Source organism: Gymnoscopelus braueri (assembly GCF_963280865.1).
Source record: "Gymnoscopelus braueri genome assembly, chromosome: 1".
Taxonomy (NCBI): domain Eukaryota; kingdom Metazoa; phylum Chordata; class Actinopteri; order Myctophiformes; family Myctophidae; genus Gymnoscopelus; species Gymnoscopelus braueri.
Window position 1 is genome coordinate 22,625,465 of NC_137603.1, and position 27,116 is coordinate 22,652,580.

At 41.8% G+C, this 27,116-nt stretch overlaps 1 protein-coding gene across 1 annotated transcript in view; it reads left to right on the plus strand.

Moving 5' to 3' along the window:
• The window catches only part of LOC308092067 (talin-2), a 186,061-nt gene that overhangs the window by 58,283 nt on the left and 100,662 nt on the right, over nt 1–27,116 (plus strand). Inside the window, exons 3-10 of the mRNA XM_080437863.1 lie at nt 10,040–10,209; nt 11,476–11,573; nt 13,110–13,239; nt 13,766–13,930; nt 15,881–16,023; nt 20,779–20,906; nt 21,245–21,311; nt 21,717–21,821. Of these exons, the coding sequence (XP_080293989.1) occupies nt 10,074–10,209; nt 11,476–11,573; nt 13,110–13,239; nt 13,766–13,930; nt 15,881–16,023; nt 20,779–20,906; nt 21,245–21,311; nt 21,717–21,821 (972 nt within the window). The 5' untranslated portion in view covers nt 10,040–10,073. The remainder of the gene's footprint in view (nt 1–10,039; nt 10,210–11,475; nt 11,574–13,109; nt 13,240–13,765; nt 13,931–15,880; nt 16,024–20,778; nt 20,907–21,244; nt 21,312–21,716; nt 21,822–27,116) is intronic.

The following is a 27,116-nucleotide window of genomic DNA, read 5'->3' on the forward strand; positions in this document are numbered from 1 at the left end:
TTTGAAATTACAAGCACATAAAGCACTTGATATAATAATAGACACGTTTAATTAAATTGTGTATGTACCACAGATGTGTTAATCTTAACTTACTTTTGTTTGAAATCAAATTCAACATACCGTAACTAAGTCATAACTAAACTAACTATCCTAATAATGTGTCAGCCTGGGCCAACCACACAAATGTTTAGAATATTAGTTGGTCATGTCAAGTGCTCAGTGATCCAATCCTGTGTAGAGCCCGCCTACTGTATCTGGTATTTTGCACACACAAATTGGCCACTCCAAACCGGATTTGTAACCTGTAAAGTGAACTGATCCCAGGCAGTCTAGCGCAACTGCGCACACATGCGCAGTTGCGCACCACAGGCAACATTGACGTCGCGGCTTGCTTGCTAGTGAACGAAACCTCTCCGTGGAGTAAATAAACGCTACAAACAGCACGGAATACGTTGTGACAAACACACTGGAACGTTTTAGAAGCACTTTATAAGAAAACTAACATTTATGTTGATTTAACGTTAGTACATGTGTTTTCTTGTTGGACATGCGTTCGTGGCAGGTTATGTGCTTTTGACAGCAGTTACTTGCTTTCCCCTCTTCTTCCCGTTACGGCGTAGCGACATTGAATCTTTTAACGGAACGCCGTACCGGCCCACTACGTGTCACCCCTGGTGACACGTCATAAGTCATGTTGATGTGTTAGATTAGAGAAAAGGCAGGCTAATGTGTTTGCAGCTTAAAGTCCTATTTAATAAGATGAGCCTCTCTCTTGCAGCTCTTTATGTGGTGCATACCCTGCATCACTATTGTAATGTGTTACAACTTATTTAACCAGGGGCATTGTGTAGTTCTTCTTGGTGAAACTGCTAGTGGGCATTATTGGAGGTGGAGGTAATGTCTCTCATGCGCACACACACACACACACACACGCACACGCACACGCACACTCACACAGACACAGTTGAAGCCGTTCACTGGAACCACAGTCTGGTGCTGTGGGCTGGCCCACTACAGCAGCTCTGTTGGAGCGGGTCGAGGTCCAGTGTCTAACCGGAGATAAGGGCCCGAAGCGAGTTAAGCTAAGGTGGAGCAATGCTCATTCAACTCATGTAGCTTTAATGGACGGTCCAGGGAATCTAAAATCGGCAACCATCCAATGGAAGGCTCACTTCTCTCCTCTTTTCGTGTTCCACTGGCTGCATCCATGTGTCCTGCATGTCCACCACGCCCGGTTCTGACGGTAGCTCTCAGCTGTCTCACATGTGTGTCACCTCTCACCCCTGCCTCTCTACCCACCAAGACAGTGGTTCTCAAACTTTTTCATGTCAAGGACTCACAAATTAATATTTGGCCACGGACCCCCATCTGAAAGGTCAAAACCCGAGGAAGGTCTACACGACCGAAACGTTGTTACATTAAATAAAACTTCTCTTGAACGTGCAAGTGGCAGTGTGCGGGTATATCTTTCCAGATTTATTTGCTATTGGTAAATAGCAGATCTACAAGCTCACAATGAGCTCATAGGTCGGTCGGCTATTTTCAAATAGTCGATTTACACATATAGGATTAAGAGGTTAAATTGATTGTGATGCTTTATTAACACATTTTGCTGGGGACCCCCTGGAACCCACTGAAGGACCCCTGGGGGGTTCCTGGACCCCACTATGAGAACCACCCACTAAGCTACAGCGACCGTAGCTTAGTGGCTAGAGAGGCAGTATGGTAATCAGAAGGTTGCCGGTTCACCTCCCGCTCCCGGGCCTTGGTCTGTGTCGAAGTGTCTCTGAGCATGACCAGGGGTTGACACTAAGGTCTCGGAGGCACTTGCCCGTCGGGCAAGTACAGGTCATGTTCTACTTGCCCAAAAGTCATGCCCATGTGCGCGAAAAGTAAATTGTGATAGGTAAGAATTACCGTTAATTTTAACACTTATTTCTTTACTTTACTTGCACATTCTGGGGCTGTGCGATATGGACATACCTGACTATTTATGCCAAATATCTCAATAGCCATACTTATTTTAACTGCCAGAGTATATACAACTAAATACAACTCTATTTTCTTACCTTTTCAGGTAGTCACAGAATATTTATCTCCAGTATGATCGATCCCCTGATGGTTGCTAATCACGGAGGGTTTCACTGTGCTTCCGCAAAAAAGAAAAAATTTCATCGCGACCTCCCGTTCACTTATTATACGCCGTTAAAAATAGCATGTCTCTGAAAAAAAAATCACAAAAAAAAAAGACAACTCAGGAGCCGAGATACAGGATTTTTAAGTAATAAGTTAACCAGGAAGTGAATGAAGCAGTAAATCTTTGGATCACGTTATCTCCTGGTTCTTTTTCAAAAACTCGTCCAAACTCGTCCAGAAGCTGGCACTTCCGTTCACGAAAATATATTAAAAAATATCTTTACATTATATTTTTTTAATTTCCATTTCTGCTTAGCATCAAGCTATATATGCTATAGATGAAAATTATAAATACATTTGCGCGACTATAAAGACAAACAGAAGTGGGGAGGAGGCTTCACATCCGCTTTATATTTTAATCATGATCGGAGCTTCCGAGTCCCAGACTGTATGACCGGAAACACTTGAAAATTGTGGGAGGCAACAGTCTGGCCACGCGAGACTAACCTGAAAGCAGCCTCCACTTGCCCGAACATTTTATTTACTTGCCATGGGCAGTCGGGCAACCGTGAAGCCAAGGGTAAAAGTCAATGGTAGTCCTGCTCAGTTCAGCCCAGCAGGACAAGTCAGAAACAGTGGCCTAGTTATGATTCAGTAGCTGCACAGGTAAAATAGATCATGATATAAATAGATCACAGAAAATGGATCATAGTATCAATGTTAAAAATGCTTCTTCTGGGACAAATTAGCTCTTCTCTTGTTAATCTGTGAAAACCATTTAGGAACCTCATGTCACTGTGGGGTTTCAGAGGAGAGATTTCTTTTTGTTTCAGGACCAAATGTCTTTAATGTATACTTTCTGTTCTGATATGGGATCTTGACAAAGCCTTCGTCAGTGTTCTTCTTGGAGAAACGCGTACGTTGAGCGTTCGCCGGCCTTCCTCGCTTTTCCCTAAACAATAGTACCTGAAGGACATTATGTGAGTAAATTCTTTTTTTCCACTACTCAGTGGTGGAAAAAGTGCTCACATTTTTTACGTAAGTAAAAGTATCAATACTGCATTGTAGAAATACTATGTTACAAGTAAATGTACGGAATAAAAAATGTACTTGAGTAAAAGTACAAAAGTATTGGTATCACAATGTGCTTAAAGTACCAAAAGTACACAACTTACAATGTATAAAAATCATTTGAAAATGCGACACATTGTGAACTTGTAGATTGGCTATTTTCAAATGGCCAAAATGTATAGGGCTGAAGTGGGTGATGGATGTTTTATAATAATACTTCAAATCTACAAAGTAACTTGTAACTAACGTTTTCAAATAATTGTAGTCGAGTAAAAGTATAATATTTGCCTCTGAGATGTAGTGGAGTAGAGGTAAAAGTACAGAAAATTGGAAATACTCCAGTAAAGTAAAAAATGCCTCAAAATTGTACTTAAGTACAGTACTTGAGTAAATGTACTTAGTTACTTTACACCACTGGACACTACTGTATAATAAGTACAGTTTGAGTTAGTTTGAGTTTCGCTCACACGTCTTGGAACTCGCTGTGTTTCTTTGTACAAGCGAATTGGTTTTGAAACCAATACGATGATGTTTTTCCAGCGGTCCCGACTCCCGTCCCGGGGCTAATGCGTGGTGTCGGACAGAAAGCCGGTGTCATACGATGAGGCCGGTTCGTGTTTTCATGGTCAGATGAGCCTCTTCGCCGCAGGGCTGAGTTGGCTTTGAAGAGGCAAAGGGCATTTTTAACAACTTTTTCAACCTGGTATCCATAACGGTCTTCAAATATTCACAAGTTTTTGTGTGGATCTCGAAATCCACATGGGGATACGGCGTGGCTTCAATGTGGATCCTGTACTTCAGTGGTTCTCAGCCAGTGGTCCGGGGACCACCAGTGGTCCTTGAAGGGATTTGCAGGTGGTCCCCAGCTAAATGATGGAGAGTTGGTAACCAACTGGTCCCTTATCTAGATCTTTAACTCTTGAGAGCGTAAAATGAAACCAAACGGACCCTTACGGGTCCGTTTGGTTTCATTTTGCGCCCTCAAGAGTTAAATGATTGTTAAACATCTGCATTACTTGATTTACAATAAGTCTACACAATTAGAGAATGTAGAATAATTGTTATTTTTTACAAAGCTTGCCTGTAAACTCTCCTAATGGTACCACGTCAATAAATACAGCATGGAATTATGGACAAAATCTTGTTCAACGATAACACAATATTCAAGGTCTTGAATCTGAGAGACTAAATCTCATCAAACGGTGGTCCGTGGCTCAAATGCCGAATAATAAATAATGGAGCTTTATATGAAAAGGGTTGAAAACCACTGCTGTACTTCATGGCTTCAAGTTAAATATTTCAAAAAGTATAAAACGTGAAAAAACTACCAAGTAGTGTGTGTGTGTGTGTATAAAAGCTGACTTAAGGGCAGACTGAGCCTATCTGCTGGAAACTGTCGATGTGTAAACTGGACCACTACTGTGTCCCGGAGCACCTCTACCACCAGCCAATCAGGGTTGAGGGCTGTGGTGCAAAGTAACTAAGTACATTTACTCAAGTACTATAGGTTTAGTACAATGTTTTTTTAGACAATTTCCATGATTTTTCTAGTTACTTTGCAGATTTAGATTATCGATACAAAATGTGCATCATTTGCTTACAGTGCGTCGTGTTGTGAGTTTGTAGATCTTGCTATTAGACTGTAGATCTGATTAGATCTACTGTTTTGGAAAATGTACTGACATGTATCTTACATCAAGTACTTTTACTTGATGTAAGATGAATATGTATATTTTGATGTCAATACTTTCGTATATTACTCATTTTTTATATAGGACTTTTACGTGTAACAGTGTATTTTTATATTGTGCTATTGCTAGTGCTTTTACTTAAGTAAAACAAATCAGAGTACTTCTTCCACCACTGGTTGAGGGCTGCTCTACACCGGGCCAGCCAGGGTTGAGGATTGGATTAGGATTAAGGGCTGTGTTACTGTAACGATGCCTGGGCATTCCCAGCAGATCCCTCTCAATCTATTGATCCATACCCCAGATCCTGTTCTATCCTCCTCTTCCCTTTGGCTATTTCCGTAGCCTGCATATCTCTCACTCAGATCAATACACTATATTACATATGTGCTGCATTGGCATGTAATACTTATTGCCAAAGCAAAGCCAACAAATGAATGTACACATTCAAGTGACAATAGCCAAACATCAAACAAAAAGGCATACAATGATATTGTAATATGTGCCTCTCTATGTCATTTGTGCTGTGTGATGTAGGCTACATTGTGGTGACTAATCTGACTATAGTATGTCTGTCTGTATTAGTCAATTTTACACACACACACACACACACACACACACACACACACACACACACACACACACACACACACACACACTATAGGCCATATCGTATAGCATCCATTGTGTGGTTCATGCTATACATTTCCACAGTGCAGTAGAATATGCCTTCAGGCTCATCATTATCCTGCATCAAAGGCGTGTGTTAGTAGACGGTATGAGACTAAAGCCTCACATATCCACCTCTAGCTATGAACTAAAAGCAAATAAAACATGGTAGACGCCACGGTAGAATAAGTCAGGACTGTGCATTATACAAACCATAGCTACAGTACACTGTAAAATCCTGACTGGCCTCGAATTTGCACATTAATATTTCAAAAGACATATAATAAATGTTCTTACAAGCTAAGTTCTTAACTTAACTTGCACACATAATGTGCTTTTCTGTCACACCATTTCAGAAAGGTAATGCACATCCATTTATCGTCTATGTCGGGTGGAAACCTCATATGTCCAAAACTGTAACTTTTCAGAATTCAAAGCCATTTTGTGATGCATGGACCATAGTTGTGTTCTTGCAGAAAGATATATTTTAGCATAATGTACAGCATGTACAGTATGTAGATGTTATGTGTGTGTGCGTGTGTGGGAGTTTGGGGTCACCAGCACGACCCTCATGATTCCAGCCAAGTGTGTCAGTGGTTCGGACAATTCTGTGTCTACCAGTGGTGGAAAGTAACTAAGTACAGTTGACTAAAGTACTGTACTTTCAGGAAAATGTCAAGGTACTACTACTTTACTTTCAATACATCTCGGAGGCAAATATTGTACTTCTTTCTCCACTACAGTTATTTGAAAACTTTAGTTACTAGTTTCTTTGCAGATTTAGATTAATACACAAAAGCCACTTAAGCCCTATTTTATACTTTGACACACACAAGTTTGACACATTTTGAAGCTTACTTTGTTACTGTATTTGAATACAGGACTAATACCCTAACCCTAGTTTCTACAAATCATCAGTCTGTCACGCTCGTCCTTAACCTGTGCTCTTTGCGTGGCGTCTCTTTACTGTAGGTTTACCGTATCTGGCATTGAAACAAGTGCTCCTCCTAAAAATTGTCTTCTGCATGTTGTTCAGACTACAGTATATTTATGTGTTGGTGACGGTTGATTCATAGAACAATCAGGATTCATAGAATTTAACCCCATCCTGGCTTCCCTATTTTAGGAAGAAAAAAATCTAACATTTTCCAAAGCCAGTAGATTGCTAAATAGCTACTTCCCTCAGAAAAGCAGGTTTATGTATGTGCATGAATGGCCATGCTAAGAAACATTTAAATAAGCTAATACCCTAATATGTTTGCCTTTAACCACTTCAGTTTTCTGTTATGCTGGGGTTTATGTGGTTAAAGTTGTAGTAGAGTTGGGTGTTGAATGTGTTGGGAGGATATATTTGCCTTTAATCCATTCAATCCGGGAACGCACCTGTGTCATTGTTGATTTTAGCTATTACCATTGTTTTATACTTTGGCTATTCAAAAATAGCAGATCTACAAGCTCGTACCGCGCTATGAGCTTTTAGATCGGCTATTTTTGAACAATCTTGAAAATGTGTGCAAAACTTTGAATGTATATTTTTTTGATGCGAACATTTGTCAAATGTGTGATTTGAGTTACAAATGTCCGCTTTAAAAATATATATTCAAAGATTTGCAAAACATTTCAAGATTTTTCAAAAATAGCAGATCTACAAGCTGCCGCGCTATGAGCTTGTACATCTGCTATTTTTGAATAGCCAAAGAAATCTTAAAATGACACGGATGCGTTTCCGGTCTTAATGGCTTAAACTGTAGTAGAGTAGGTGTTGGAACAAGGTGGGAGGATATTTGCCTTTAAACTGTAGTAGAGTAGGTGTTGACAGCTTGACGGATGGCCGGTAGTGTGCAAAATGCTGCTCTTCACTCCCATTGCTGTCAACATGCCAGACTGCTACCAGTCCTTGACTCAGCCGCAGCCCTGGAGCTAGCACTCACCCACTGCCCAAATATCAGCTTGGACCCACTGCAGTGGGTCCAGCTGTAGTTGGAAAGACCTTTTTTTTCTTATTTTTAACCCATTGAGACCTGAAGCCGATTCTACATGTCTCCTAAATCTCAGCATTCTGAAAAACGTGTGTTTCTATATCAGCGGTGCTCAAACTTTTTCATGTCAAGGACCCCCAAAATTATATGTATTTGGCCGCGGACCCCCATCAAAATATTTTGTTCCAGGGACCCCCAGAAGCAAAGATTTGAGTTCAAAATGTTCGCTTTAAAAGTATTTATATTCAAAGATTTGCACACATTTTCACGATTTAAAAAAAATAGCAGATCTACAAGCTCGTAGCGTGGCACTCGGTGCCGCGCTATGAGCTTGTAGATCTGCTATTTTTGAATAGCCCAAAGTGTAAAATAATGCTTTTTATCTCAAATCTAAAAATGACACAGTTCCAGGTCTTAATGGGTTCTTAAATCTACATTTTATTCAGTTTATTTTTTCTTATTTTTTTTGAATATTGAAAAGTAGTTACAGTAGAGATACAGGAAAAGATGGGATGACTGGTCCTGAGACAAATTGTGATGTTGCGAGCATTGCAAATGGTTATTGTGCCGTTAGTGTGAGCCTGATCCCCAACATCAGTGCAAATTAGCGTTTTTGCAAATTAGTACAAAGTAGCAAATTAACGTTTCTGTTGTTTATGATGTCAGAGCAGAGGTTGCTCAGTGAGAGACAGAGGGAGGGAGAGAGAGAGAGAGTGCAAAGGAGGGAGAGAGAGAGAGAGAGCCTATTTCACCCACGCAATAACCCGGGCAACGCTGGGTACCGACAATCAGACATGCTGATCGACACGTTGTCAGCTTGTGTGTGTGTATATATATACTGTATATAAAAATAATACCGTACGTACAGCATACATCTTTTTTTCAAGTCTGATCAGGGTTACATACAGGACATGGAGGTAAAGTTTGTCAGCCAGGGAGCGAGTGCTGGTGGATTGTCACTGCGTCATGCTGCACTGTAGCGTACTCTTCACTCCGGTACGTGAACACATCTCACACGGTCGCTACATTCTGTGCATCCCTATCAGTTCAGAGGTCATTAGCACAGATGAGAGGCCGTCTGTGTACTTCCACCCCGGACCACCCTGACCCGCACCCTGACCCTGTCACCTTTTGACCCCTGGCAGAGAAGGACTCTGTGTTCTGATTGGCCCTAGACAGGAGGGGCTCTGTTTGCGAGGTTTCTCAAGGCCAAGGCAGAAGGCACCCTACGACCCCCCCCCCCCCCCCAGCCCCTCCTGTCTCTTATTCTCTCTGACTGAATCACAGCAGTGTAAGCCACTGGTTGGTTTTGTTTTATTGACACAAATAACGTTTGTGTCTCCAGTTTGACCATTGTCCAATTTAGGAAATTAGCTATTGTATTGTATTGTTCTCGCGTTAATAAACATTTTAATATATTCTTTTTAATCTTCTGCCTAATGATGATGTCACTGGTAAGGCGGGTTTCTGAAGTGTCCACAGCCCTCCTATGAAACACAGACTGAGTAGAAAAAAATGGTCCATTTTATCATGAGCATTAGTGAGGACCAATCACATGAAGAGAGGTTGAAAATGGGTGAAGTCGTCATTTAAGGAAAGAGTTGAAAGGTTTGATAAGTGTTTGTAGCACCTAAGGCACCTTGCACAAGCATCCACAGCTGTGTTGTGAAGTGCTGTGTTTGAGTAGTGTATTACACCGCTGTCCTATCAGATATTTATGGTTCTCTCTCTCTCTCTCTCTGTCTCTCTGTCTCTCTCTCTGTCTCTCTGTCTCTCTGTCTCTCTGTCTCTCTGTCTCTGTCTGTCTGTCTGTCTGTCTCTGTCTCTGTCTCTGTCTCTGTCTCTGTCTCTCGCTCTCGCTCTCGCTCTCTCTCTGTGATGCTGGTTAGCGGGTGACCTTGGGAGAGGTCGTCTCACATCTCTCTTCCAGCAGCTGTCTCATTTATCACAGTCAACAAGTTTCACCAGCGAGTGCAAGACTAATGCTGAGTGTATGTGTATACCACTGGTTCTCAAAGTTGGGTTCTGTGGACCCCCAGGGGTCCTTGAGGGGGTTCCAGGGGGTCCCCCAGTAAACATTAGTTAAAACAGCATCAAAGTCAATTTAACCACTTTAACCTTAGTTAATTTATTATTTTGCTGTACAAAAATGGCAGATCTACAAGCTCACAATGTGTCTCATCTGCTTGTAGATGCAGCTATTTTAGAACATTTTTGAAAGATCTAGATGGGGGTCCGCCAAGTAATTTAAGGTCCTTGACGTGAAAATGTTTCAGAACCACTGATCTATATTAACCTCCATCTCTCTCTCTCTCTCTCTCTCTCTCTCTCTCTCTCTCTCTCTACCTCTCTCTCTGTACCTCTTTCTCTCTCTCTCCACCACTCCATCCCCCCTCCTCTCTTTCTCTCTTTCTCTCTCTCTCTCTCTCTCTCTCTCTCTCTCTCTCTCTCTCTCTCTCTCTCTCTCTCTCTCTCTCTCTCTCTCACTGCCTCTAGGTGTAGTTGTCCCCCCACCACACCTCCCGCCAAGATGGTGGCGTTGTCCCTGAAGATCTGCGTGCGCCAGTGCAACGTGGTGAAGACCATGCAGTTTGAGCCCTCCACGGCCGTCTACGACGCATGCCGCATCATCAGAGAGAGGGTCCCCGAGGCGCAGGCCGGACAGGGTACGACCAACCATGCACTTTACACACATATACCCCCAGTGGTGGAAAGTAACTAAGTACATTTACTTAAGTACAATATTGGGGTATTTGTAATTGATTTGTTATTTTAAATTTCCAATACGTTTTTTTTTCTACATTCTACACATGCAGTATTGATACTTTTACTTAAGTAAAACAATTGGGTACTTTTTCCACCACTGTGTACCCCATGACAGTAATCCTCCATTTATACTCTGTCACGAAAATAGAAATACAAGCTCACAATGTGTGTGACAAAACAGGATCACCCAGGGGTCTGGACTTGGCCCTGTCCTTTTTTCCTTTTACATCAAATCTCTTTGCTGAAAATAGCTGATCTACTACCAATGGCTCACACACGTGTTGCGTGCTTGTAGATCGGCTATTTTCAGCACACAACATCGCCACTGTGCACTGTGCACATGTCGTTGCAGTCGGGTTAATCTGAGTTCCCAGAAGTTTTTCGCCTCGCATACAAACGGGAGCGGCGAGGAACTTCTGGGCCAAAGCCCTGGTATTTCTGGGCGGGATGTAACTTACGCTCAGAATCTGAGCGGACACGCCTCTTACCGGTCTACTCGTCTAAAAAGTCCGACGAGAGGCAAACAGCAGTACACAACAATGGCGGCCGCAATTTCTCAAGGGGAAATTGCTTCCCGTCGCTCCTATTTGCATGTAAGACCCACTGCATGTGGATCCCGCCCCCTTTTCTTCATTGGCTGTTGATTTGAATCAGAAATCAGTGGCCGCGCCCCTGCTGTCCAGGCTTTGAGCCGAAGCCTCCCAGACTACAGTCGGGTAGAAACCTTGTATGTCCAAAACATATTATTTTAAAAACATTTAAAAAGTAGTGGAAAGCTGGCGTTGTGAGCTTGTAGATCTGCTATTTTCACTACTTTTGCTTCACTTGTATGATGAAGTAGGGTATTATTTTACGAAGAAACATAAAACGTTTAAATACAGAGATACGCGTACGTGTACCATGATGGGTTTGAAAGTGATCGATCATACTAAAAGTAGCAAAAGTAGCAGATCCGCAACCTCGAAACGCGGTGCGTGAATCCTGAAAAGTAACTGTTTTGGACATAAGGGGTTTCCAACCCGACAGAGACAAGATGATGATTACCTTTTACTAATCCCTGTGGAGACGTTCTGACTGAGTGACTTCTAATCAAATCTAGTCAAGAGGAGGACATTCTTCACGGTCATTTCAAAAATGTTGTTTTGTGCACACTTTTGTTTACACAGCGTCGGACTACGGTTTGTTCCTCTCTGATGAAGACCCCAGAAAAGGCATCTGGCTGGAGTCTGGCAGGACCCTCGACTACTACATGCTCCGCAACGGGGTAAATACACACACACTTTAGTTTTTTATTAAAAAAGGGGGGGGGGGGGGCGTGTCGTGTTTGATCAAATAAATCAAATAAGAAAATATATATTCAAGCAACTTGGAATATTGGGGTAATAATCTGGGGTAATAATCTGGCGTGCACACAGAAGCCAGAGTAGAGGTTAAAATGAACCCGCTGGCTCACACAAAAATTATGTTATTATAAAGTAAAATACATTTCTCTCAAGTACCCCTGTAGTACCTCTGTGTACATGTAACCTCATTTGAGAAACACTGCTAGATCAGTTGCAATAACATTTTATTCATTCAGTTAGCAGCTTTAAGTGCACTGTACTGTATGTGTGTTGCAGCATAATGCCAGTGTGTGTGTGTGTTCTATAATGAGAAGGCAGCTAACCAGGACAGATAATGTGCGACAGTTTCTCTGGAGGGGGGCTGTGTGAATAACATTGACCTGGCCAGTCTCATTAGCGGCACATGTCAAACAGTTCAGCATGTGCACATATGCGCACGTGCATGGACACAGGCATGCATACGCTGTGACCTTTTTTGATAGACGTGACAGATGACACACACGTACTATGAGCACACATGTCTACAGGATTGGTATACTAATGTTTAAGCAAGTCTAATGCTGCATTCATGCTGGCAGCTACAAAGCTATTAGTCTACCATTAATTTTCAATGGAAGCCAGCTAGGGGTGTTGGAAAAAATTGATTCATGTAAAAATCGCGATATTATCAACGATTCAACTGCAGCTACAAAACGACCCCAGTCTACATAGCGTTGCTGTCGCTCAGTATCTCCATATTTCAACTTTTTATGTTTTACCGTAAAGAATGCCCTACTTCGTCATACAAGAGTGTCTCACAAAAATAGTGAAAATAGACGTTCTACAAGCTCATGTGACTGATTTAGGCCCCAGTCAGAATACCTCCGTGGTTGATGGTAGTGAGGCGCCAGCAATGTGATAGACTGTTTAATCACTTATTAACCCATTAAGACCTGAGGCCGATTCTACACATTTCTTCCAAATCAGTAGTTCTCACACTTTCAATATTTTTCAAAAATGTTCAAAAATAGCATTTGGCTATTCTTTAACTCATTCACTGCCTAGAACAACTAAAATGACTTCTGTCCCATAAGCCCTGACTGACTAGAACGACTAAAACGACTTTAAATTAAAATAAATAAATATATATATATATATATATTTTACCCAAAGACCAAGGAGATATGATTTTTCGAAGATCTAGACTCCCATCCACTTCCTTGTTAACTTAAAACTTAAAAATTCTGTATCTCGGCTCCTGAGTACTTTTTTTTTCAATGAAAAATCTCTGGCAGTGGGCAAACGTGGCCAGAAATAATTCAGGCAGTGAAGTTAATAGCCAAATGCAAAAATCTGAAATGACGCTTCCCCGGTTTTAATGGGTTAAACCTATATACGGGGTCCCACAGAGCTCTATACTTGGTATGCTCCATCTTTCATTCATTCATTCATTCAATCATTCATTCATTCATTGTCAGGACATCCTGGAATACAAGAAGAAACAGAGACCTCAGAAGATCAAGATGTTGGATGGGGCCGTTAAAACCATCATGGTGGACGACTCCAAAACAGTGGGCGAGCTGCTGGTCACCATATGCAGCAGAATAGGTACAGTATGCATTGATAATTGCGTTATTAACTCATTCACTGCCACAATTATTGCTGGCCGAGTGGCCGTGTTTGCCCACTGCCAGAGATTTTTCATCGAAAAAAAAAAGTACTCAGGAGCCGAAATACATAATTTTTAAGTTTTAAGTTAACAAGGAAGTGGATGGGAGTCTAGATCTTTAAACAATCATATCTCCTTGGTCTTTGGGTCAAATTTGAAACAAAAACTAAAAATTAGGCTAATTGAATAATTGAGAAGCTCATTTTTTGTATATAATTAACAATAAATAAATTAACCACATTATGTTACCACACAACTGTGATAAAATAATCTACAAGCATCGCGGTGCGTTCTGACCTCAGCTATTTTCACTATTTTCAAAGCTTTAGAAACTTTTTGCTTATAATGACATGCCCAAGATAGGGATTGATTATTAATGAATTCATCTTTTTTATTTTATTTTACAAGTTATATTCAATGAACTCTATTAGTTGGATTAACTGCTGCACCGCTGTGGATGTGCAGGTATCACCAACTACGAGGAGTACTCTCTGATCCAGGAGGTGGCGGAGGAGAAGAAGGAGGACGGCCACGGCATGGGGACGCTGAGGAAGGACGGGACGCTGAAGAAGGACAAGGACGAGAGGAAGATGGAGAAGCTCAAAGCCAAACTGCACACAGACGATGAGTGTGAGTTCACCAAAGCAAAACCGCTGCTTCCCAAACAGTGGGTCGGACCCATTTTTATGGGTCGCGAGTAAAACATTTTCTTTCACGTGTTTTTTTTTAACACAAATCTTCTCTTCTGGGGGTCCCTGGCACAAAAAAAACGTTTGAGAACTATTGATTTAGAAGGCATTTGTAGAATCGGTCTGAGGTCTTTGGGTTAATAAATCGAGCCCCAATTAGGCTGGGATACTGGCAAGATGAACGCACACATGGGTTGTGTTGAAATGATGGTGGTTTATTGTCTAGTATTTCTAGATGTTGAGGTGCCATAGCGGGCTGAGGTGTATATAAATTACATTTAAAAATGTGGGTGGTATCCGATTGCCGAATTAATTACACTACATGGTCAAATAGACCGATACCGATGCTTCAATGCAAGTTGAAGTTCAAATATACTGTATGTATGATACATGACATAAAAAAGGCTGTGTATATTATACATTAAATCTTTTGGCGGAGGGTAGAATCTTTCATCTAGCAGTCATTTGGCCGGTGAGCTAGATGGTTAATTTCAGACCCTGAGGACACAGCATCTATTTTTAATGGTGTTTATATAGACTGGAAGTGTTGTCTGTCTTCATTCAGGGCCATTTGAGAGTGCTTAGTCCCGAGCAAGACACTTAACCCTGAGTCAGAAGAGACCATTTCCATCACTTACCACTTAGTTTCCTTTCTGCTGAAAGCTTCAGTGTGCTTAACAACATTTGGAATTCCACGTTCTACTTTGAAGTGCACTCTAATATTAGACAGAGTATTTTAATTAATTTGTGAACAGATAGTTCTACTGTGGAGCCTGAATTTGAATTCCTTATTAGTCCAGAGCTGATGGACAACCAACGGATAGCTGGACCTGATGCCAGATTCAAACTCCCTCAATTCTAGAAGCTGTTGACTTATGTTGAATGAATGTCCATGTTTTCTTCACCTCAGTGTAGATGGGGCCTTTAGTCTGATGACTGTAGCATGTGACCCAGAGCCATTCAATGAGAGAGTGGTGACAATGGAAGTCCAAAATGCTTGATCGTCACATGAATCAGATACTGTAGTTCCAGTTACCTGTTAATTGATTCAGATGTAATCATGATATAATCTGATTCTCCACTTTAACCGTATACTTAGTTGACCGAGTCTCCAGGGCTAGATACTTGGTCCTCTCCTCTTTTTCCCTCTACACCAAATCTCTTTGTGGATGATAGCCGATCGACAAGCTCACAATGTGGCGCATTGCAACGTGTTCTGAGCTCTTTTTTCCTCAGTGATTACATGCTTGAGTTTGATCTTATGCTGCCTTTGACGACTGAATTTCTCTCGCCCTACTAATAAAGGTCTTATCTTATCTATGCTACGGTTAATGAGGTTAATGTCTTACCTTTCAAATTCTGCTTCTGGGAACTATTGAGAGGCTTCGTGATCGGCCGTTGCTGTAAAGAAAATTGGTCCATTGCACTGAGCGAACTTGTCGCCTCTCCCTCTCTCTCTCTCTCTGGGCCATTTCGGCCTTGAACAGAGTGAATATGTATCCATCCATCATTGCTGTGGACATTTTTACTTGCCCTGTTGACACCATGTCGGACCCTCTGGAGAACTGACAAACCAACATGTATTCTGTTCACCGCTTTGTTCAGGGGTCTCTCCAGCTCTTTAGTAAGCAGAAAATGCATTTTCAGGTGTGGATATCAATTGTATCCACTCGGGAGAGAGAACTCATACAAGACACGGGGTAAACGAGTGGTATTGGAAGTGATGAAACAAAAACAAAAAACATCAAGACAAAATTGGAAAACGGAACACTATAATTGTCGGGTTCTCTCTCGTCATCTGTACAGTTAAATTAACACTCAGGATTTTACTGTTCGTGTGTGTGCGTGTGTGTGTGTGTGTGTGTGTGTGTGTGTGTGTTTGTGTGTTCAGTGAACTGGTTGGACCACAGCAGAACGTTTCGGGAGCAGGGCGTGGAAGAGAGCGAGACGCTGCTCCTCAGACGAAAGTTCTTCTACTCGGATCAGAACGTAGACTCCCGTGACCCGGTGCAACTCAACCTGCTCTATGTTCAGGTAAAGAACTACTTTTAAAGCTTCAATCCGTAGGATTTATGTTCCTACTCGTGGGTGACCACATTTCTGCTGCTCATCCAAAATGGAATCCCCGCTCCCCAATTCCCCTTTTTTCCCTCTACATCAAATATTTTAGCCGAAAATAGCCGATGTTACAGGCTTGTAGATCGGTTATTTTAGCTGAATGTTCGTCCACAGAACAGGGACGCTAGGGTTCAAGTGGTTAAAATAAGTTTAAGTCTTTAACACGTTTATTGTGTTAAAGACTGCTTATTGTCCTTCTCTACATTCACTTACTATAGAACCCACCACTAAAGCCATTGCCAGTAGGCAGGTACTAAAGATCTGTCCAGGATGGTGAGACAGTGAGACACCCCAAGTGGGCAATCAACCGGAAATACTGTATATTTAAACAGACATTTAGAACCTCTAACCGACTAAATCTTGCTCACGTAGGTTAATCGAATATCGCAAAGCAGGGTTTATATTATACAAATATTAACTTCTTATATACAGTATCAACAAATCAACTACAACATACTCAAATTGATTTTTTGGAATCAACTAAAACGATTAGCCATTTAACCCTGTATTAATAATTTGTTGGACAATGGTGGTGTACAAAATGGCTCTCATTATAATGTCTCTTATCATTCCTACTGTACCACCAAGGCAAACCAGACACAGCCGGCCAGGCCCGCTGCACATCATGTCACAGGCCAATTCAATCATGTATTGGTTGGAGGCCACGTTTTATGGTTTTATGAGGGGTGTTTTTTTTTTTTTTCATTGCCCCTTTGTTTTCCTCCTTGGAGAGAATGGCAGCGTAACAAGCATCAATACAAACCCTCCATTCACTCTCTGCTTTACCAATTTATTCCATTGTCCCTACATGTCACTAAGCAATTACCTAAACATGGAATGATGGATGGCTTTGGAGACGAGTTGTTCCTGCTCGTTTAGTGGGAGGGAGCGGGGGGGTACCTGTATGTCATCGAAGTTTTTTTTTCCCTTTGTCCTCTCTTTTAATAAAGAGTCTCTCTTAGCAGAAAAGAAAGTTTTCAGTCATTACACTTCATTTGTACAGTATATCAATGCTTTCGGGTGGAAACCTTGTATGTCCAAAACTGTTCCTTTTTTTTATTATTATTTTACAAACATCTAAAAATAGTGGCAATAGCCAATCTACAAGCTCACAACGCACCGCCATGACCTACCCTCTGGGTCATGGCCTCATGGGAGGTGGCATTTGACCTCTTGATGTACAAGATCCTTAACCTTAAAGGTAGGGTAAGTGATTTGCATTGGTTAAAATAAGTGTTAAATAGCTCTATATTCTGATAGTACTCATTGCTATAGAGTGTTTGTTCAGTATTAGGAGTCTCCTTGTCTCTCCATCTCTTTATTAAACAGAAAATGCATTTTCGTTTCAGTTTCAGTTTCATTTCCAATTTTATCCAACCAGGACAGAGAACTCAATCAGGATACAGATTAAACAAGTGAAATTGGAAGTGATGACACTAAGAAATGAGCAGGCAAAATTGGAACTGGAACACTATACAAATTAAGCTTAAAAATGGGTACTTTCTCCTGATTGGCTGAGATTTTGACACCTACCGAAAAATGTATTTTCAGTTTATTAAAGAGCTGGAACGACAGGGAGACATCTGTTACCGAAAAAACACTCTATAGCAATGATTACTATCAGAATATAGTATTTTAACCTTTTAATAAAATACTTTTTGTTTTAACCAAAAAATATCACTTACCCTACCTTTAACTACACCACTTTACTAACGGAGCCTAACCTTACCTAAACATTTATTCATTAAACCACACCAAATCCATGCCGTAACCTAACTACATTAATTGTCTAACCTTAACTAAAATAATTGAATTAAACCACATTAAATTAAAGCCATGCATACATGTAACCATACAAACCGAGCCAAACCTTATCTAAAATTAATTAATTAAACCACGGCCAACCCGTGTTTAAGCAAAACCATACTAAAAGCGGAACTTAGGCCTAAGGTTAAGATTAGGATCTTAATTAAACCACACTGCTGCCATGTCTAGACATAACCATAGTAATAATACTAATAAGTCTAAATTTAACCATACGATATTGTGCATCAGCTTAGACAAAAGTTGGGTTCCACCTACAGTAGTTGTGTCCTGCCTTCTGCCATCAGAATATGGGCCATGCAGACACAATTATTTTTGGCAAAAAATAAATTTTCTTCACATACCCATTGCTTTGTACATTAGCAAAGGAGGAAACCAACCTGACCTTTATCCGGTGGTGAGTGTGCTTGCATTCAGGCTGCTAGCTGTTTTTATAAATGGTGTGTAGGAATTTGTACAGCTTATGTTAATATCACTACCAGATTATACATCTGCCTGGAATGCCTTGTATGGGATGAGGTGAGTGTGTAAATCTGACATGGGAAATGACCTCAAGAGGCGGCTGTTGGTGGTAGTGGAGCCAGTACTGCTGTACAGGGCCGAGACATGGTACAGTAGGCTACAGCAGGAAAAGGCCCTGGATGGCGTCTATCAGAATCCTACGAATGGTACCGGGTGTCACATGGGCGGACCACATCAGAAACGTGGACCTCTACGGAGGCCTCCCGCAGGTCACAGACAAGGTCGGAGAGAGATGGATGAGGCTGGCTGGGCACTGTGTGAGGCACCCGGAACTGACACTGTGGGTGCCAACCGAAGGCACAGCCAGGAGGGGAAGGAGGTGCACCACCTACGTAGACACACTGTGGCGTGACAGCGTGCTAACAACAGTGTAGAGCTCGAGACCCTGATACTAGACAGGAGGGAGTGGAGGACAGTGATCCAGGAGTCCTGAATCCACACGCTAATCCACACGTTACATCGCATCACACTAACACCTGTCTGGACTATAAGCTTCTTCCTAAATTGCCAAAACATCTGAATGTTACTGTCAGACATAAAGCAGTAACAACTAGACTACCAGACCTGCCAAAAGAAGAGAAATAAAACGAGATGAAAAAGAAAAGGGAGCTAAGGGAACACAAAAGGTGTACTGCAGTCGAGGGACCACCACAGTCTCCACAGAGTAGAGGTCAGTGAGCCCCTGATCACAGACATCTACACTGTAAAATCCTCAGTGTTGATTTAACTCTGAGAGGGTACAAAATGGAACGGGTCCATTTGGTTTCATTTGTACACTCAGAGTTACAGGAGGAGGGAGACAGGCGGGGGAAGCAGAGCGTGTAACTCCCTCTCTGTGTGTGTGTTTGTGTCAAAGGGGTCTCCCTATTAAAATGGAGGGTGTTCCTAGTAGCACACACACACCCCTGGCTCCCATGGTCTCCTGGGGATAAAAGCAGCACTTTAATTTTCCAGCCAGGGTCCTGCACTCCTTTCTAAATAGCTGTGAGTGATGGGTGGCCAGATAGGAGTCCGGTTTCAATTAACTGGTTCTCAGAGATTTGACTGACTCCCTGGCCCTGCGCCAGCATTTCTTTAGCAAGAAAATAGCACTACTGCTGTGTAAAATATTTAATTAAGATAGTCTGGTCTCATGTACCCCCAAAATATGTGCTGTACAAGAATTTCTACTTCTACCATAAGGAAGGTTGAGATTACAGTACGCTCGGAGTGACCCGCTAGCCAAGTTAAAGGGCGCAAAACAGCTGGATGCAAAATGCCTTGGTCAGCGAGTCCCCTGTTTGATTCCCGGCCGGCCAACCGCCAGACCATTTGCTGCATATCACTTCACTGTCTCTATCAAATAAAGGCTTAAAAGAGGAGATTACAGTGTTACAAACAAAGGTGGGACCAATAATTGAAATGTCTGCAGTCAGAGGAAAGAGCATCAGAGCATTTGCAGACACCAGTCAAAGTAATACATTTATTCCCCACAACCTCACAGAGGCCATGGTTCCTCTCAGTGGGAAACGGGTGGATTGCCTTTTCTAAAGCAGTTCAAGCATCTTGGGGTCTTGTTACTCAAATGAGGGGAGGCTGGAGAGTGAGATTATAGCCAGGGCAGCGGGAGTGGTGTTGCGTTGTCTATCTGTGGCACTGGAGATGTGGCTTACAAACTCTGACTGAGGGCCGTCTCCACAGTGTGTCCAGCTTGGCCGGGCGGCACTCCATCGAACACAATCTGTGTTTATTTTAATGATGAATCAATCGATTGGCTTGGATCAATGGAACTAACGTAGTATACTTTAAGTTCCTATTTATCGGTATCACAATGAAAACAAATTTTTCAAGGTTTTAAAGAAAAAAAATGCCATGATAAAAAAATAATCAATGAGCCTATTTGGGGGCCCACTTCAATATCCTCACGGCCCACCAGTGGGCCTCGACCTACAGGTTGAGAATTGCTGGTCTACACACCCTCCCCGAGACCAAACGGTAGGCAGAAACGGTGGTAATTGGAAATAACTACAATTGGGAGAAAATGAGGGAGAGAGAAAAAAAACTGAAAACACTGTGAATGCACTGTAATGAAGGTGATGTTATTGAATGGAGGTAAATGCCATGGAACATTATTTCACAGAAAGTCACTTAGCTGGTGTTTATTTACCGGGCATGAAATGTGAATGTCAATACTTCATCAGCATATTGATAGAATATTGTACGTGTGTTTGTGCGTCGGAGGGCAGGGGAGCAGAGGAGAGGAGGTGCAGGTATATGAATGCACTCTATTTATTTCCCCACACCCCCCATAATAATGAACGCCTTTCTTTTCCTTTTGTGTTTCAGGCCCGGGACGACATCCTGAACGGCTCTCACCCCGTGTCGTTTGACAAGGCGGGTGAGTTCGGAGGCATCCAGGCACAGATCCAGTTTGGACCGCACATAGAGCACAAACACAAGCCTGGATTCCTGGAGTAAGCACCTGCCAATCAAACACACTTCTACACAGAGCACATTTCACTATGGGTTTCACACAGTCAACCATTTAATCCATTATATATATTTTTCTCTTTTTCTTTTTCAAACAACGAAAATAGACAATCTGCGAGCTTGTCTAGTCTGTCTATTTTCGTCCGCGAACTAACTTGCTGTCCTTGGTTAGCTCCGGATTGCACAGGGAAGCCACAGGCTTATCAGACTCTGTGGAGGATTTGTTTGTTTTGAGTTTGTACGCTTGCAGTAGAAAACCCAGGGACCATATGGTTTTATGTATGAACTTATAACCTCTACCTTCATTTAATTTCTCCTCTAGCCTGAAGGAGTTTCTTCCTAAAGAGTACATCAAGCAGAGGGGAGGAGGCGAAAAGAAAATCTTCCAGGTGGGATTTAAGAAGGAATTAAGCATAATTATTTTTGCTTTTTTTCAGCATTAATCTCCGTCACACAGTAAAATCATCAGTGTCAATGTAACCCAGAGAGTTCAAATCTGCTCATTTGGGTACATTTTTACTACATTAAATCTTGCGTCCCTGTTTTTTGGGTCATGTCATTATAGGGCTATATATGTTTAATTTATGCCCTGTCGCATGTAGGTGATGTGCAGCAAAAATACCAGATCTGTAAGCTCACAACATGTCGCACTGTGACACGTTTTGAGCTTATAGATCTGGTATTTTTGCTGTACAATGCTGTGAGGCTTAAGTGGCTTTAGATGCACACTGAGGGTTTTATTGTGCAGGCATAATAATGCTAGGGTATTTATTTAATCTCATATTAACCCCCAGGAACATAAAATGTGTGGAGAGATGACAGAGATCGAGGCCAAAGTGATGTACGTCAAACTGGCCAGGTCCCTGAGGACATATGGAGTCTCATTCTTCCTGGTTAAGGTGAGCAGCTGAAAATCATCTTTACCCAGGTATCTGATTACTGATTATTTGCATGGTCAAATGGACGGTTTCCAGTATGGTTTACCTTACACCTGTTACACAGTAACTGTGATTCTGGGAGCAGATGCAGACTTGGAAAAAAAGAGAAAAGAATAGTGCATTCTCATTACCTGATTTAATAGACCGTCTGATGCACATATTGGCATAACGTTAGCCTTGGATCAAGACTATCATAGATGTATTTTATCGGGTCTGACTTTTACTTTCGTATCTACGATGGTCTTGGCTTGCACCCCCCAGTGCGTCCTGCACTTTCACCAGTAAAGCCTGTACTTCTCCGTACATGAACAAAACAAATGTTAACTTGCGCTTCGGAGTCTTTGTGCAATGTATTAGTCTGTATTTTTCAATAAAGAAGTGTTTTAATCCCTTTTTTTTTATCTGTGGCCGAACGCCATTTTTCCCCCCTCGCTTACTTCCTGTTTACATTGAGTGTAATTCTGGCTTTCACCGGATGCACCCCGTCACTTTGAGGAATATAGGGAACCGATATTGCCTATACCGATATGATGACCGACCTGTTCAATATCTCCCCAATGCCGGATTATTATACTAAACTAAAATGCAAACAATAATTTTGATAACTGAACCTAAAATAAAAAGTTTAATCACATGAATCCTAGCATCCCTATTCTATTCCTATGCACTTGTAAAACTAACTAAAACTAAAGTCTTTACAATGAAACAAGAAAACAGCCAGCACTCAAGTTATGTCCTTTTATATTTAAATACTTTTCATTGATTTATTTGCCTCACCAGGGAGAAAAGAAACGGACGCGTTTTGACCTGGTCGCTCTTCCTCAGGCCGACAGCAGACATGTCTTTGTTCAAAGGGGAAACTCGCATTTCATTCCAATGTTGCTAAAGACATTTAAGTGTGAAGGCACTATAGCCGGCAGGTTGCGGAAATTGGCCAGTTCTAGCAGAACATAAAAGACTTTTCATGCAGTACCAACTGAGAGCTGCCTGTTGGCAGTGGTGGAAGAAGTACTTAGATTATTTATTTTTCTACTTCAGTAAGAGTAGCAATACTACAATGTAGAAATACTCTATTAAAAGTAAAAGTCCTGTCTTCAAAATTTCCTTGAGTAATAGTACAAAAGTATTGCCATCAAAATATACTTAAATACTCATACACTTTTTTGAAGACATTTAAAGTTTGTCTGTAGAAAAATAGAAAGATTCACAAGTTCACAACACGTCATTGAGACGCATTGTATATCGGTTATTTTCGAACAGCTAAATTATAGAATATGGGTTTTATATTCTTAATAAAAGTCTACAAAGTAAGTATAGTCAAATAATTGTAGTGGAGTAAAAATTACAATATTTGCCTTTGAGATGTAGTGGAGTAATAAAGTATCAAGAAATGGAGATACTCAAGCAAAATAAAAGTACCTCAAAATTGTACTTAGTTACAAGCCCACCACTGTCTGTTGGCCCTCATCTCATACTGCAAGCATTCCTAACTGTCTTGAAAAGAATCCAATTCCACCTGAGCATTAAACTTTAAGGACAACCAGATGTCAAATAAAAAAGAAAAACTCATCTGGTCTGGGCTTGAAGTGGAAAAAATAAAATACGCACACGGAGGAATGCACCTGTTTTGTTTTGGCATATATCCTAAATACACCGTAAAATCCTGAGTGTTCATTTAAGTCTGATAGTGTACAAATGGAAAGCCCATGGTCGCTATGTTTTGGCGGCCAAGGTTTTCTGGCAAGAAAGCGTTGAGGGGAGACTTCTCCCTTGTGCGGTACATGACGACTGACGTTGAGGACCTCTCAGGCTGGTTACATGAAGTCCCAGGTCCACATAGTAAGAGCCACACCGTTTCTTTGTGGATCCTGAGATCTGGGCCCCCGTCAACCGTCAAATGCACATATATATGGACTCAAATGCACATACTGTATATGGAGATCAACGTGCACAGATGTCAGACACAACAGAAACGGTGTCAAATGCACATAATATGGAGATTTTCAACAGGCACTGGTGTCAGACACAACAGCTGGGGCCCCAGGTGCCTCGTGGGTTTCAGGGCCCGAACCTCAAGTTTACAATACAACTGCTCATATTTTTCCTTCAAGTGGGCCGGTGTAATATCTATTATAATCTTTCAGCAGTTATACTCCTACAGTACCTCAGTGCAGAGGCAGACCGCAGAATGGTCTGAATAAAACATGCAGATAAAGTATTATACGAAAGATGCTTTTATTGCACGTTCATTAATGTCGCACTATATACGCTATAAAAAGATGTTGTGAATGCTATTAATCAAGGCACACCGACTCATGGTTCCTTCCAGTAAAGTCATGCAGTATAAAGTAGAGAGTGGAGATGGAGGGTGAACCCAGGCCATGAGTATTATTACTACAGTATATATCGTCGTTGTCGGGTGGATGTCCAAAACTGTTATTTTTCAGAATTAAAAATAAATAAATAGCAGAAATAGCTGATCTACTGTAGAGATCGGCTATATTTGCAACTTTTGTGTGACGCTGTAGTATGACGAAGTAGGGCATTAATTTACAAAAAAAAAAAGAAAAGATGAGAGGTTTCTGCAATGTAGTCACACTGCTAACAGATGCATCATCCCTCTTTCTATTGGGGGGGGGGGGGCTAGCTGCCATGAGCACCAGCCTGCTGATAGCAGCCAGGTGCATCTCTACTGGAATTACAACCATGAAAGGAATGCTAAGTGTGTGTGTGTGTGTTTCTGTTTTGTTTGTCGAGTTGTCCACGACGGCATTTTTTTCTCTTTCATTTTTTTCGCCCCGTTGTCACCTCAGCTGGCCTCTGTCAGCTGCAGAGCTTTGACAGAAAAAATGAGACCGCTTCCTGGCAACGGGTTGCTTATGAGCTCTGCATGTTGAAGCCACACGGATGACGGTGCCAAGCTGTTTTCTGTGTCGCTGCCAGATAATTGCTAGCTTGTTGTGAACAGCATCCGTGGCCACAGCGAAGGTGGGGCAAGAAATTAACAAAATACTAAATGACCAAAAATATGCTGGTGTCCACATGATCTAGTGTTCATCATTAGTCGAAACTTAATCCTGAATTATACTTCATAGCGCAAATAGTGCTGTGATCTGCAAGATCACAGCACTATTTGCGCTATGAAGTATAATTCAAATGACAGCTGAACTGGGCCCACACTGCAGTCCTAAAGCCCTTAACCTATATAATAGGGGTGTGCCGATATATCGTCCCGCGATATATCGCGATACGTTTTTGTGACGATATGTATCGTTTTGGGGATTTTTTTTTTTTTTTTTTTTAATAATAATCAGGCATGCAAACAGCCCCGAGGTGAAAAGGTTGACAACATGTTGTTTTTTTTCGGGTCAGGTGTCACACTATTGCCCTATTTGGATTCAAAACGGCTATTGTAGCTGCAAAGTTTGCATGTCTGAATAATGCAAAAACAGAATTATTTGTTTGCATTTGCTTTTTTTCTCCCCCATATATTTTCATAATAAAAAAGTGCGTATCGAAGTTGTGAGCCCAATATAGTATTGTATCGTTTCGTGAAATTAGTGTATCGGCACACCCCTACTACAGTATATAACTAACTTTCCAGGAAGAGAGAGCCTGTAGTTTCTATTTAGCGAGGAATCCCCATCAATGATGTCACTGGTAGGCAGGTTTCTGAACTGCCCACCAATGAGACACAGAGTGAATAGACAGAAAGGGTACCATCCAACCCTACCACCATGAAGATAAGGTTGAAAATGGGTGAAGTGCTCCTTTTAATGTGAGAACTGCGCATTGAGTAAGTGACACTTACAGTAGAGCTACCCGCCCAAGTGTCAAAACATGTCGAGCAGGGATGGGAACGTGTTGGCACAGTACTGTATATAGGGGTGTGAAGGTAGAATTTGAATATGGAGTGTAAAACCAGGTGGGAATCGCTTGTGTCACAGTGTGCACCTGCCATGTCCCCTTGTCGCCATCTTGTACCCAACACACACACACACACACACACACACACACACACACACACACACACACACACACACACACACACACACACACACACACACACACACACACACACACACACACACACACACACACACACACACACACAGAGAGAACACTGAAGGGAAAGCGAGGAGACAAAGATGAGAGAGGTGCTGACAGGGTGAAAACAGGAGCTGTGGTGCCGGTCGTATTCATCTAGCTGTGAATATTCTATCAGTGCTGGTTAAAGGCTGTCTCCAGCAGCACTTAAAATGCAAGCCAAGAGATGGTGTGTGTAGGAAGATCTCTGCACAATCGCTGCCCCACACATACATACACACACACACACACACACACACACACACACACACACACACACACACACACACACACACACATACACAATGCCCTCCTACGCGCCTGTCACCCCAACAACACTGGGCTAGAAGCTATTCTGTTGAGAAAACCATCTGATTGCCTTTACAGACACCGGGAATGGGTTGTTGTCATGTTTTTTGTCAAGAATGTGATTTAGATCAGGGGTTCTCAAACTTTTTCGTGTCAGGGACCCCCAAACGGATATGTATTTGGCCACGGACCCCCATCTGAAAATGTTTTGTGCCTGGGACCCCCAGAAGAGAAGATTTATGTAAAGTTTCCAAACATCTTAGATATTTTTCTGAACATTTAAAAAATAGCAGATGTACAAGCTTGCAGCGCGGCAGAAAGTGACGCGCTGTGAGCTTGTACATCTGCTATTTTTGAATAGCCAACATATTGTGTGTGTGTGTGTGTGTGTGTGTGTGTGTGCGTGTGCGTGCGTGTGCATTCTCCTCCCTCTCTTTCTACTTACAAGTCTCCATCTCTGTGCCCCTCCTACCCACACTTCATCACATCACAAGGTGTCGGTGTGTGTGCTATTCCAGTACTGTTAATGGGGAAAGGTGTGTCTCGTTTCACTCCCCGGAAATACAAGATCTCGGTACAACAAAGTAGAACTCAAGCTTGAGATGACTAAACCTACAGCAGCAGGAATTCCCCTTTTTTTTCTCTCCATGCTTTCTTTCCCCCCGTCTTTATTGCTGCAGCTGCTGCTATTAATTTGTTGTGCTGCTGAAGTGGCCATGAACTCATGTTCAACTTCTTAAGAGAAAACCAATCTAGTGGGCCATATTGGATAAACCTACTGTGGAAAATTGTTTATTGGCAAAATTGCTCACCCACTCTACTATACTGTATGTGCCCTCCTCAGACGGTACATTACTCATG